Source organism: Erinaceus europaeus, chromosome 15 (assembly GCF_950295315.1).
Source record: "Erinaceus europaeus chromosome 15, mEriEur2.1, whole genome shotgun sequence".
Lineage (NCBI taxonomy): Eukaryota > Metazoa > Chordata > Mammalia > Eulipotyphla > Erinaceidae > Erinaceus > Erinaceus europaeus.
Window position 1 is genome coordinate 49,401,699 of NC_080176.1, and position 12,632 is coordinate 49,414,330.

The window sequence follows — 12,632 nt, forward strand, 5'->3', positions numbered from 1 at the left end:
CACAGCCTGACACAAATCATCTTGCTTCTCCCTTCTCAGCATACTGACTGAATTTACCCACTGGAGTTGTTACTCTGATCCCATAGATAAAAATGGGCCTTCATCAGAATGGAAGGTGATTTTAAAAGGAAACTAAGAGAGCCTGTTCTGGAAAACAGTTGATCCTTTTTTGTCTTTGCTGGCTCTTCCTGTCAGTGGTTTCGATGTTGCAGTCAGCTCCTGCTTTTACTGGACTCTAATAGCTCTTTAATGAATTATAGAAACTCTGAGTGTCTCTTTTGGGTCACTCCCTGTGATTAGCTGTGGGAGTGTAACATATTACACAAAACAGATTCAACACCTGATTCATGGAGTTTTTAGTCTAATAGGGGAAGTGGGCATTAACTAAATACCATTACAGTTGACAGGCGCTGTGGCCCGTCAGAGAAACAGCATCTAAATGGCGAGCTGAGAGAGATGGCAGAGACTCAGTCACTCGAAGGAGAAAGAGAGGAGTGTTTCTGGCAGAGGGAACACAAGTGACCCTATGTAGTCAGAGCATGGATCACTGCCTTGCTTCTAAGAGCTTTTGTGGCTTTGCACAGATACTCTGAGATGACTCTCTCCCCTGAGACCACGAGCTTGTGGAGAGGAAGGGTCTCTCACATGCATGGCTCTTGAGGGCACACAATAAACACACAATAAGGGCTGCTAATCATAGTCGTTGAGCTGCCTTCTGTTAGATTTTCTATTAGAATATGACATATTGCTATTAAAAAAAAAAAAAAAAGGTCTGAAATAACTTGATCTTTCAAAAGCCAAGGTTTCCCCAGCTGTGCTTCTGGTGCCCATGGAGCCAGTGCTTTGCCATCCCAGCCGGCCCTTCCCCTCACTCACCTGCTGTTCTCTACATGTTCTCTTTACCCTGTTGGCTTGGCCCTTGTGGAAAGAACTTGGCCAGTGAGACAAAGGAGGAACATTCCAGGAGTGTTTCAGACAGGCTGCTACAGAGAGAGGCAGGACCTTTGCAGACTGCCTCTGAGTCACACAGGAGCCAAGTACCAGCTCTCTGGGACTTCCTGGAAGAAGACCTCCTGCAGTGCTGAGATTCTCCCAGCTCAGTAATGATTTGCTTTCTGAATACTTGGATTGTCTGGAGTCCCACTTTAGTCATTCCCATTTTAAGTCCATTAGGCATTTCCCTGTATTTTAAGAAGTGACTTTTTGCTTTCATTATAAAACAGCGTTATGTTTTTTAAGGGGTGTGACGCTGTCAGTGTCTCTTGAGGGTGTGGGTGACTTTGCATCCGAAGGGCTCCAGGCACCTAAAGACATATGTATATGAATTTGATGATTTTCCTGTTGGCTACTTTGTAATTAGGAGATTGGTTGAGACTTGTAACAGCTGTCAACACCCTTGCCTTTTAAAACCCCTTTGCCTCTTTCTAACCTGTCAGAACTGATAAAACTACAAAGTTGGAAGAAAAAAAAAAGCTATAAAATTGGAACCAAGCTTTCCTTGTTCAGGTATTTATTTAAACATTTGTTCCTTCATCAGATATCTGCTCAGCCATGCCTTGTGCTGAGCACTGGGTTTTACAAGGCTGGATAGCAGGATGTGTTCCTTACCCACCGAGATACACGAGCGGGGAGGTGGCCCAGCGATGGCATACCCAGCTAAGCATACAAGTTACCATGCATGAGGGTCTGGGCTCAAGTCCCTAGTCCCCACCTGCAGTAGGGAAGCTGTCCTATCAAACTAAAGAAATGGACAAATGACCACTGAGATTGTTAGACTTGTCTTGAAGTCACCGAACCCCAGCAAGAACGCCAGTGGCAGGAAAAAAGAAAAAAGCAGAGAAATATGACAAATAACTGGGCCACTAGAAGAAGATAGGAGGGACACCTACAACAGACTGAGCCGTTAGCTCAGTGGAGTGGCAGGCCCGCCATACTGGTGCTTGGTGCCTGCACTACAAATCCACTGCTCCTGGTGGCCACTTTTTTCCATTTTTATTGGATAGGACTGAGAGAAATTGAGAGGGGACAGAGAGATAGAGAGGGAGAGAGAAAGACAGATAGTCATTCCCCCACCACTTGTGAAGCATCCCCCTGAAGGTGGGGAGCAGAGCCTCAAACCAGATCCTTGCACAGGTCCTTGAGCTTGGTTAACTGGGTGATGCCCAGCCCCCCAACCCTGAATTCCTTAATCCACAAAGTGCATAGATCTTGCTGCATGTATTGTGTGTCCAGCTCCTCTGTGAGCTGCAGAGCATATGTCACAGGTGCTATTTCTGGGGATATCTCTGATCCTTTTTACTCAACTCCTTTTACATTATTCATTTGCTATATATCCAAAGAGTATTTCTACGGTGGCCAGTATTGAACATTTATTCCTGTTACTTTCAGGTGCAGCTAAGTCCAGTCCAGCATCCAAACCAGGATCCACACCTTCTCGTCCCTCATCAGCCAAAAGGGCTTCATCCAGTGGTTCAGCATCCAAATCTGATAAAGATTTAGAAACACAGGTCATACAGCTTAATGAGCAGGTAACTTATCCCTCTGCCCCTGAAGAAGGGAATTCCTGTCAGCTTGGGACCAGGGAGGTCAGTGAGACTAAACCAGAGGTTTCAAACAAGTCAAAATAAAAGGAAGTTTAAAAGCAGATAAAATCAATGGCCTATTTTTAATAAAAGATGTTAGTCACATCCCAAAAGAATGACTCAGCCCCAGGCCAATGCAGGTTTGTATTACTCTCCCTTCCCCTCAGTGCCCACTGTGAGCTCTAGTCAAGAGCTGTCTCCCACTTCTGGCCAGATTACATAGTGTTACAGAATCCAAAGGGTGGTTCCCTCCACACCCTCTTTTTTTTTTCTCCTTTATTCCTATCTTTTCCTTTGGCATTTATTAAACCTGTTCTGGGTCCAGGAAGTTGTGCACCTGATTGCGTGAACATGCTACTGTGAGCAAGGATCAGGGTTCAAGCCCCGATCCCCACCTATAGGGTTTGGGAACTTCACGAGCCGTGAAGCAGTGCTGCAGGCATCTCTCTTCCTCTGTGTCTCCCTTTCCCATCTCAATGTGGGTTTTTTTCTATCCTATCAAATAAAGTTAATCAATAAAGCTCTTTAATCCTGTTATTCATGGCAGATGTCTGGTCAAACTGAACTTGACGCTGATCATATAATGGTAGCAAGATGGAGCCCTTCCTTCATTCCCTCCTAGAACTTGATAGCACTTGCACACAGTTGGCTGTCACAAAGTTAAAACAAAACAAAACAAACAAACAAAAAAACCACCAAACAACTATAACAAAAAAAACAAACATGATATCACAGAACCCAATATACAAGGAGGTTACAGAGGTGACACTTGAGTTTGAGGGTTTTTTTTTTTAATATTTATTTATTTATTTATCTTCCCTTTTGTTACCCTTGTTGTTTAACATTGTTGTGGTTATTGATGTCATTGTTGGATAGGACAGAGAGAAATGGAGAGAGGAGGGGAAGACAGGGGGGAGAGAAAGATAGATACCTGCAGACCTGCTTCACCGCCTATGAAGCGACTCCCCTGCAGGTGGGGAGCCGGGGGCTCGAACCAGGATCCTTACGCCGAGAGTTTGAATTTTAAGCATAAGGACTTTCCTTTATGGTGTCTGCTGTTCCTTATGACTACAGTAAATCTAGTTCTGTATCCTTTGACATTTTCAATATAAAACCTTAAGTATGTGTGGGCTGCATGCTGGTACACCTGATAGACTGCACTTATTACCATGCTCAAGGACCTGGGTTCAAGCTTCCCGTCCCTACCTGCAAAGAAGAGTCTTCATAAGTAAGGATGCAGTGCTACAAGTATCTCTCTCTTTCTCTATTCCCCCTCCCCTCTCAATTTCTCTCGGTCCAGTCAAATGCAAGAAAGGGGAAACAAAAACTTGGATATGCTTTCTAAGGAGCAGTAATTCTCCTGAAGGTTTTATGGAGCTTAAAAGCAATAAAACAGTCAGCAGCACAGGGCCCATTGCAGAAGCCACCTCCCTCGCCCTGCGTTAGGAGTGTCTGCCATGCCGGCTACTCCCACCACAGGGAAGGAGTCTCACAGACTGCTGCCAGCCATTCACTGGGCCATTCTCAATGATTAACCTGCCTCTTGATGAGCCAGCCAGCCAGCAGGAATCTGGAAAAGATCTTCAAGACGAGTGCATATTTGCAATCAGGAACTGAGTTTTAAAGCAAGCAGTTGCTTCACTGGGGTGTTTCTTTAGAGTCCCAATCACTTCAGTGAAGAAGGTGAATGAAGCCCAGAGTCATCCGGTGGGTAGGGCTTTGATTTGGAAACAGTGGAATGTTCTAATTCTATGTTGATTCTCAGCTTGAGTCCATATAGAATTTCCAGTAATAAGTTTTTCTCAGATAAAAGGTAGTTAGGATGACTGTGATGAGCCTCCAGAACCACTCCTGAGGCTCCGAGCAAATCACAGTCAGCCTAGAGAGATTCAGGCCCTGACTCTCTTAGCACACTTTGGATGTATGACTCTTTTCTCCTGAGGACCTCCTTAGTTTCCTTAGGCACCCTCTTGCACTCTCTCTCTCTCTTTTTAATCTTTATTACCTCATGTTTCTCTAGAGTGTCTCTCCTCTGCCTTCCTTCTCTCTCTGCACAGCTCTCCCAATGTAGTGTAGTGTAGTGTAGTGTAGTGTAGTGTAGTGTAGTGTAGTGTAATGTAATGTAATGCAATGTAAGACATAGGACCCATGAAGTCGTTCATGTCCGAGTTCTCCAGAACAGCCGTAGACAGCCAGACCCATAGCCCCAGGGAACTAGGCCTCATCCTAGCATCCAAAATGCTACTCCAGAGAACATTGAGAAAAGAGGGCTTTTCCAGTGGTGTGCCTCCTCCTTGACTTGCCGTGTTGCTAGGGATTGAACCTGGGCCCTCTGGTGCCTCAGGCATGAAAATCTGTTGTATTTGACCACCGATCTATTTCTTCTTCCTTTTTTTTTTAAAGGTTTATTTATTTTTTGATCAGACAGAGAGAAATTGAGAGGGGGGAAGAGAAACACCTGCAGCATTACTTCACCACTTGTGAAGCTTCCCTCTGCAGGTGGTGACCAGAGGCTTGAACCCTGGTCCTTGCACATGGTAATGTGTGTGCTGAACCCGGAGCATCTCTTCTCAGCCCCTACTATTTCCCCTTCTTACTGAAATTCCTTTCAAATTTCAAAGGATGCCCCCCACACACACACACACTCACATCAAGCAGGAGTGTACTTGCACCCCCTAACTGTCCCTCAATGGAAAATTGTGAGCCACTATATCCTGAACAACTACTCCAAACCCATTTCTATGATTATTGTTATTCCATTCTCTGCTTTTTGTCCTTGCAGCCTCCAAGTGTCCCTTGTAAAGCTGTGACTGGCCACCTGGGCATCGCTGTGTTAGAACTGAGGACACTAGATCACAGAAGGGCCAAGTGAAAATGCCCAGGCTGGAGTGTGAATTACAGTAGCAATAGAGAAAGTGACAAGTGCTGTAAACATTTAAGAGTTATCAATGACTGGCCCCATGCCTTTACTGTCCCATGGCCAATTGTGAAAGTACTACTGTGATAGATAATTGCAGCTATAGAAATGGGTCAAAAGATATGAGCGACAGAAAGACATAGCTGACATAAGTAGAGGCTGTTTCTAGACAGGAAGTCAGCAGGCAGGCTGTGGGGTGAGTTCCCTGCTGTGTTCAAGACCCCCAGTGGAGTGAAGGGTAAGCATGCATGGTTAGCCAGGAAAAGACTGTGGATCAGAAGGCATGGGGAGGAATTGGGAAAAGAGAACTTCCCCTTCTCACCTCTTTTCATTCCTTGACTTTCCCCAAAGACCAGCATCCCTGTCACGACTTGGGCATCTGCTATAAGAGAGACCGTGAAATGGAATCTTACTTGCCAGCTGATATGTCATCATGTAATTCAGCTCTTGATGGTTTTTACTAGGGAATGTTTACAGCTGCAGCTATATTACCTATATTACCTATTGTTTCTGGATTACCACCAAAGGTGGGCTCGGGCTGGGCGTTTCTCCAGAAGCCTCAGCTCTTTGCTCACTACACAGACCAAAGCACACTTGAGAGGCCAGCAAATCTAGTCTCCATGGGTTGACTGTGTCTAGAGACCCTTCCTGCCTGGCACAGGAGGCAGTTGGCAGACATCAGACCTAAACCACCACATGTCTGTCTGCTGGCACCAATACAGGTTTGACCAAACCCAGGGATAGAGGCTCGTTTAAAGTAAGAAAGGGTTTCTAGATTAAAGGGAGTTTGTCTCTAACCACTGGAAGAAGCCATACAGCCCTGAGAGGAGCTTGAACTAGCATCAGATAGGACTTGCTAAGGAAATGGAGATTCTAAATTGCCCTGTACTCCATGAGAGATGCACTTAGCCAGGTCCAGTCTCACCCAGTTTTCTTTTCTTTTCTTTTTTTTTTTTGCCTCCAGGGTTATCATTGGGGCTCGGTGCCTGCACTGTAAATCCACTGTGGCCATTTTTTCTTTTTTTTTTTTTTTCTCCTTTGGCTAGGACAGAGAGAAAGGGAGAAGGGGGAGAGGGAGAGAAAAAGATAGACACCTGTAGACCTGCTTCACCGCTTGTGAAGCCCACCCCACCCCTGCAGGTAGGGAACCAGGGTCTCAAACCAGGACCTCTATGCGGGTCCTTAGACTTTGTACTATGTGCACTTAACCCAGCGCGCCATCGCCCAGCCCCCGTTCTCACCCAGTTTTCCTTGTACATCCAAGTCTCCACTTCCTAGTCATAAGCATTTGTCTGGTATGACCAAGGAACATGGGGAAGGGCATCAAGCTAAGGATCCTTAATGCAAGTGATGTGAAGAAGAAAAGAGAGTTCGCAGACCAGGTGGTGATGCACCCAGCAGAGTGTGCATGTAACAGTGCGCAGGGGCCCGGGCTCAAGCTCCCAGTCCCCAGACTTCATGAGTGGTGAAGAAGGGCTGTGGGGTCTTTCTTTCTCTCCCTCACACCACTTAAATCTCTTTCTGTCTCTATCTAAAATAAATACATGAAGCTTTAAAAAATAAACAAACAAAAAAGGGGGGGTTACAGAGTAACACTCCCCACCATCGCCACAGACTAAGAACAGTCTGAGAGAGTCAGTTCTAACCCACATTAGCAGGAAGGGAAAGCTCTTCAGAGCCTAGATGGAACTGTATAGAGCAGCGCAATCCCAGTGACGCTGGTTCATAAACACTCCGTTGGCTGCAGGAAGTGACTAGTGTTCTGTGAGCTTGGATACTCTGGCCCAGACTCAGACTCTGAACAGCCAACAGCCCCTTGTACTTCCCTCAGACTTACCATGCCCTGTCTGTCTTTTCAGGGTTCAGACCTTTTTGTGCAGGCAAGGCCGGTCACTCCTTACACTGCCCATTGAGGGGTTTTCTTCTCCACCTCTATCCTTCTGCAGGTACATTCATTAAAACTCGCCCTTGAAGGTGTGGAAAAGGAAAGAGATTTCTACTTTGGAAAGTTGAGAGAAATTGAGCTGCTCTGCCAAGAACATGGCCAGGAAAATGACGACCTCGTGCAGCGGCTAATGGAAGTCCTCTACGCTTCGGATGAGCATGTGAGTGGGGCACACCTTATCTCTGGCTTTATTGGGAGGTTAGTGGTTTCCACTAAAATCAGTGGCACATCTCCTCATGATAGGTGTCTAGCTGTCTGGGAAACACTCACTGCCCCACCCTGTGTACCCTCCCCCATCACACACCAGGGTCCCAATGTCCCTTTGTCCCATCCCATCCTCTCCTTCTCCAGAATCCCCTGCTTTGGTGCAATATGCCACCCCCAATCCAAGTTTTCCCTTACTGTCCTTTTTTCTTTTTCTTTTTTTTGTTTATTTATTTATTGAATAAAGGCAATTGGAATCGACAGGGAAGGAGGAGAGAGAGAGAGAGAGATACCTGTAGCACTGCTTCACCACTTATGAAGCTTTTCCCCTGCAGGTGGCTACCAAGGGCTCGAACCCAGGTCCTTGCACATTGTAACATGTACACCCAGCCAGGTGTGCCCCCTGTCCTTTTTTGTTAAGGTCCACCTATGAGCTGATCTTTCTCTTTCTGGCTTATCTCACTCAGCTTGATGCCTCTAAGTTCTGGCCAATATATTGCAAAGTAGATGACCTCAGTGTTTTAATTTTTTAATATTTTTTTATTTATCTTTAGTGGATAGGACAGAGAAAAACAGAGAGGAGGGGAGACAGAGAGGAAGAAGGAAATATAGACACCTGCAGACTTGCTTCACTGCTTGTGAGGTGACCACCGGGGTCTTGAACCAGGATCCTTGCATGGATTCTTGTGCTTTGTACTATCTGTGCTTGACCCAGTGCACCACCTCCTGGCCCCCTATTTTTTATTTTATAGGTATATTTTATTCATTTATCATTTATTGGATAAAGACAGAACTTGAGAGGAAAGGGAGTTAGAGAGGGAGAGAAATATACCTGCAGCACTGTTTCACCACTCGTGAAGCTTTCCCCTACAGGTGGGGACTAGAGGCTTGATCTTGGGTCCTTGAGTACTGTAACATGTACACTCAATCAGGTGCACCTCCACCTGGCCCTGACTTCATCATTTTTAATAGCTTCATAATATTCCATTGTGTATATACACCACAAATTTCTTAGCCACTCATCTGTCATTAGGCATCTGGGTGGGTTGCATTCAAGTTTGGGCTATTCCAAACTATGCTGCTGTGAATAAAGGTGTGCACAGATCTCTTCAGATAGGTGTCTTTGTTTTCCCTGGGTATATCCCCAGGAAAGGAATTGCTGGGTCATCGGGTAGGTTCATTTCTAGACTTCTGACAGAGGTTGAACGAGTCTGCATTCCCACCAGTAATATCAGAGTTCCCTTACTCCACAGCCTCTCCAACAATTAGTACTTTTGACTTTTCCTTTTTTAAAAAAATATTTTTTATATTTATTTCCTTTTTTGTTGCCCTTGTTGTTTTATTGTTGTAGTTATTATTGATGTCATTGTTGTTGGATACGACAGATAGAAATGGAGAGAGGGGAGGGGGAGAGAAAGATAGACACCTGCAGACCTGCTTCACTGCTTGTGAAGCTACTCCCCTGCAGGTGGGGAGTCAGGGGGCCAAACTGGGATCCCTACTTCAGTCCTTGCACTTTGCACCACATGCACTTAACCCACTGCGCTACCACCCGACTCCTATTTCTGTCTTTTCTAATGTAGGTGTAAAATCTCATTGTTTTTGTTTGCACTTCCCTGATCATCAGTGACTTTGAGTATTTTTTCATGTATCTCTTGGCCCTTTGGCTGTCTTCTTTGGAAAAAAATTCTGTCCATTTCCTCTCCCCATTTTCCAGTGAGATAGTTTGCCCTTTTGTTGTTGAGTCTGGAGTGTTCTTTGTGTATTTTGGTGGTCAGCCCTCTGTGTGATGTATGACACATAAAGATACTCTCATACCCCTCGGGGAGTCTCTGTCTAGAGATTCTGGAGAAGGAGAGGATGGGATGGGACAAAGGGACATTGGGACCCTGGTGTGTGATGGGGGAGGGTGCACAGGTTGGGGCAGTGAGTGTTTCCCAGACAGCTAGACACCTATCATGAGGAGATGTGCCACTGATTTGACCATGCAAAAGCTTTTCAGATACTTGTGTTTTGAGGAGACTCTCTTCGTCAAAGAGTGGTGATCAGCTTGCTTTTTGGGATGCTGCCCTGGGGCCTAATGTGAGGCACAGCTCAGCCACTGCTCTCTATATTCCCAGAGGAATTAACATGTTCTCCTCATGCTCCCCTGGCCCATCTGTGGGCCCTGCATACATCTATCCATCTGGGAAGGTTCAGGTGTGTGGGGGTAGGGATGGAGGAGAAGCACAGTGACTGAGAAAAAAATAGGTTGATGGAGTCAGATCTCAAGTGGCTTCCAGTGCTGAGCAAATGAGCAGCAAGAATGTGAATGCCAGCATCCTCTGTCTCCATGGCAGAGCAGAGTGTAGTTAAAGAAAACTTCATTGAGACCCTGTTTTCGTTCCCGTACATCCCACAACTGTCTATCTGTATTTCACAGCTAGATGTCTTGGTTGCTTGTTGCCTATGGGGACGACAAACTCCATCTAGAAGGCCTCCTCCTTGGGGAGCATTTGATGCCCATGAATAAATGTGCTAGAAGGGACCCTGGATGTTCTTTTTTTTTTTAAGTTTTTTTTTTTTATTTATCCCCTTTTGTTGCCCTTGTTGTTTTGTTGTTGTAGTTATTATTGTTGTTGTTGATGATGTCATCATTGTTTGATAGGACAGAGAGAAATGGAGAGAGATGGGGAAGACAGAGAGGGGGAGAGAAAGATAGACACCTGCAGACCTGCTTCACCGCCTGTGGAGCGACAGCCCTGCAGGTGGGGAGCCGGGGGCTCGAACCGGCATCCTTACAGTCTTTGCGCTTTGTGCCACATACGCTTAACCCACTGAGCTACCGCTCGACTCCCCCTGGATGTTGTTCTATCCTGGTGATGGAGGGAACAGTAGATGGAATCCATGAACAAGAAGCAAAGAGAAAGGGCCAAAGAAAGAACCCATCGGGTTGGGTGTCAGGCAGTGGCGCACCTGGTTAAGCGCATACATTACAGCACACAAGGATCCAGGTTCTAGCCCCCGGTCCTCACCTGCAGGGAAACAGCTTTAAGAGTGGTGAAGCAGTGCTACAGGTATCTCTCCCTCTGTATTTCTCCCCCTCCTCTCTCAATTTCTCTTTGTTTTTACCCAATAATAAATAAATAAAAATAGAAGAGAAAGAGAGAACTCATCAGGTAGGGCATATGCCTTGCTAGGCATGTGACCCAGGTTTGAGCCCTGCTGCTACATGGGAGATGTTATGGCACCTGGGGAATCTGAGAAAGAGAGAGAGAGAGAGAACTGGAGTGGTAAAATCCAGCATGCATAAGGCCCTGTGCTACAAGGATGAAAGGGAAGAGGAGGGAAGAGAAGAAGAGGTGGAATGAAGCAGCATTAAGGAGGAGAGGGGTGACATAAATGACAGAGACCTAAGAATGTCACCCCAAATTTGCTCTTGTATAGAGCGATGCCCAGTACCCAGTGGCAGAAGTGGAAGTCTGAAAGTCCCACCTCCCACTGAACCATGTGTAAGATGCAGAGAACATACCAGGGCTCCCAGCTGCCCCTCGTGCCAGGTCAAAGCTAGTGGAAACCTTCGAGTCTCTGTCCCAGAAGCTAGCAGACACTATGAGGACCCTGTGGTTGACCTCCATGTGTGTCAGTATTTCCACAGAATGCAACAAGTCACAAGCAAGTTTACTTTACATCTTACTCCAGCTGAATGCCAGACGAGTGTTTACTCCATGTGAGATTTAAAATCCTCGGATGAGATTTTCCAAAACTACTTCAGGTTTGGGGACTTTCCATTACTTACATTTCCTCCATATATATTTAGATTTTGTTTGGGATACCATTAGCTCAAGCTATAAATCTTAAAGCCCAGAGAATCTACCTGGTCAGCTTCCAGGGACAGTGGTCCTTCACAAAACATGGCTTTCAAAAGTCTCCACTTGGATGGAAGAGACCTAAGCCTGGTTTGTCCTACGTGCACCACCCAGAGTGGCACGCATATTATTATTCTCTGAGGAGAGTGTTTTGTAGCCTGTCGAGACCTAAATGAATTGTGGTTACTCTCTTCATGAGCCCATGTGAGGCTTAATCCAATGAGATCTATGCAGCACCGTGAGACTGAGTAACAGTGCTGGTGGCTGCTTGTGACAGTGCCCACTGCTGAGAGGAAAGCAGCGGGTGGCATGGTATCTTCCCAGCCCTGTCCTTAAAGTGAGAGAGAAGGGTTTCTCGTTCTAACTTTGAGCCACATCTTATCCTAAGAATGGAGGCCTTGGGTAGTAGCATAGTGGGTGGGCTCAAACATGGACCACTGAGTTACTAGGTAATGCCAGGCAGGGCATCCTGGGAGTAATTTCAGGGCTTTCCACTTAGAGTAATCCACCAAGTTTCTTTTCTACCATTCACATCACCAGTCCTTCATACACACACACACACACACACACACTAGCTTGCTTTGGTTTGGATTCAAAGAGTCATTCTTGCAGTGTATGGGCAGTCACTACAGACACCCCAAGGAGAAGCCACACTTTAAGGCAAAACTGGCCACAAAGACTGAGTCATGATTTGAGAGGTCCTTTCCTCAGAGACTTTCGTTACAAATTTAAGGGAAAAGACTCACTCAGAGCTTTATCCTTCAGCTCCTTTCACCCTGCTCAGGCCCTATGTAATGCCATGTACAGGTAGAATAGTGGATACGCATCTGAGAGGCTCCTATGTCATGTTGTCTCTTTCCTGGAGATGAGAGAGATGTTCACGAGTAGAAGACTGGATTGATTCCCACCTCTTGAGTTAAACATACAACTTCACTGGCTTTTCAGGTTGGGGATTTACTAGAGAGGCCTCTTGACTAAGGTCAGTTTATATGGTAATGACTGACCTTATATCTTACAATGAAACAATCCTAGAATACCATGTTTAGAAGATGGGGAAATGCAAGTGAGAGTCTTAAGTAGAGAAATAAACCAAGACAATTCAGTTCCCAGTTGCAGGAACTGAATGGAAGATTCCA

At 45.7% G+C, this 12,632-nt stretch overlaps 1 protein-coding gene across 8 annotated transcripts in view; it reads left to right on the plus strand.

The window, feature by feature from the left end:
• The window catches only part of MAPRE2 (microtubule associated protein RP/EB family member 2), a 202,173-nt gene that overhangs the window by 182,773 nt on the left and 6,768 nt on the right, over positions 1-12,632 (plus strand). For 5 of the 8 annotated variants that reach the window (XM_060173718.1, XM_060173714.1, XM_060173712.1 and 2 more), the window contains 3 exons: positions 2,389-2,528; positions 7,446-7,604; positions 11,275-11,402. In XM_060173718.1, coding sequence (XP_060029701.1) covers positions 2,389-2,528; positions 7,446-7,604; positions 11,275-11,361 — 386 coding nt within the window. In that variant the 3' untranslated portion in view covers positions 11,362-11,402. The remainder of the gene's footprint in view (positions 1-2,388; positions 2,529-7,445; positions 7,605-11,274; positions 11,403-12,632) is intronic. The other 3 variants (XM_060173711.1, XM_007520952.3, XM_060173715.1) reach the window with 2 other exon arrangements.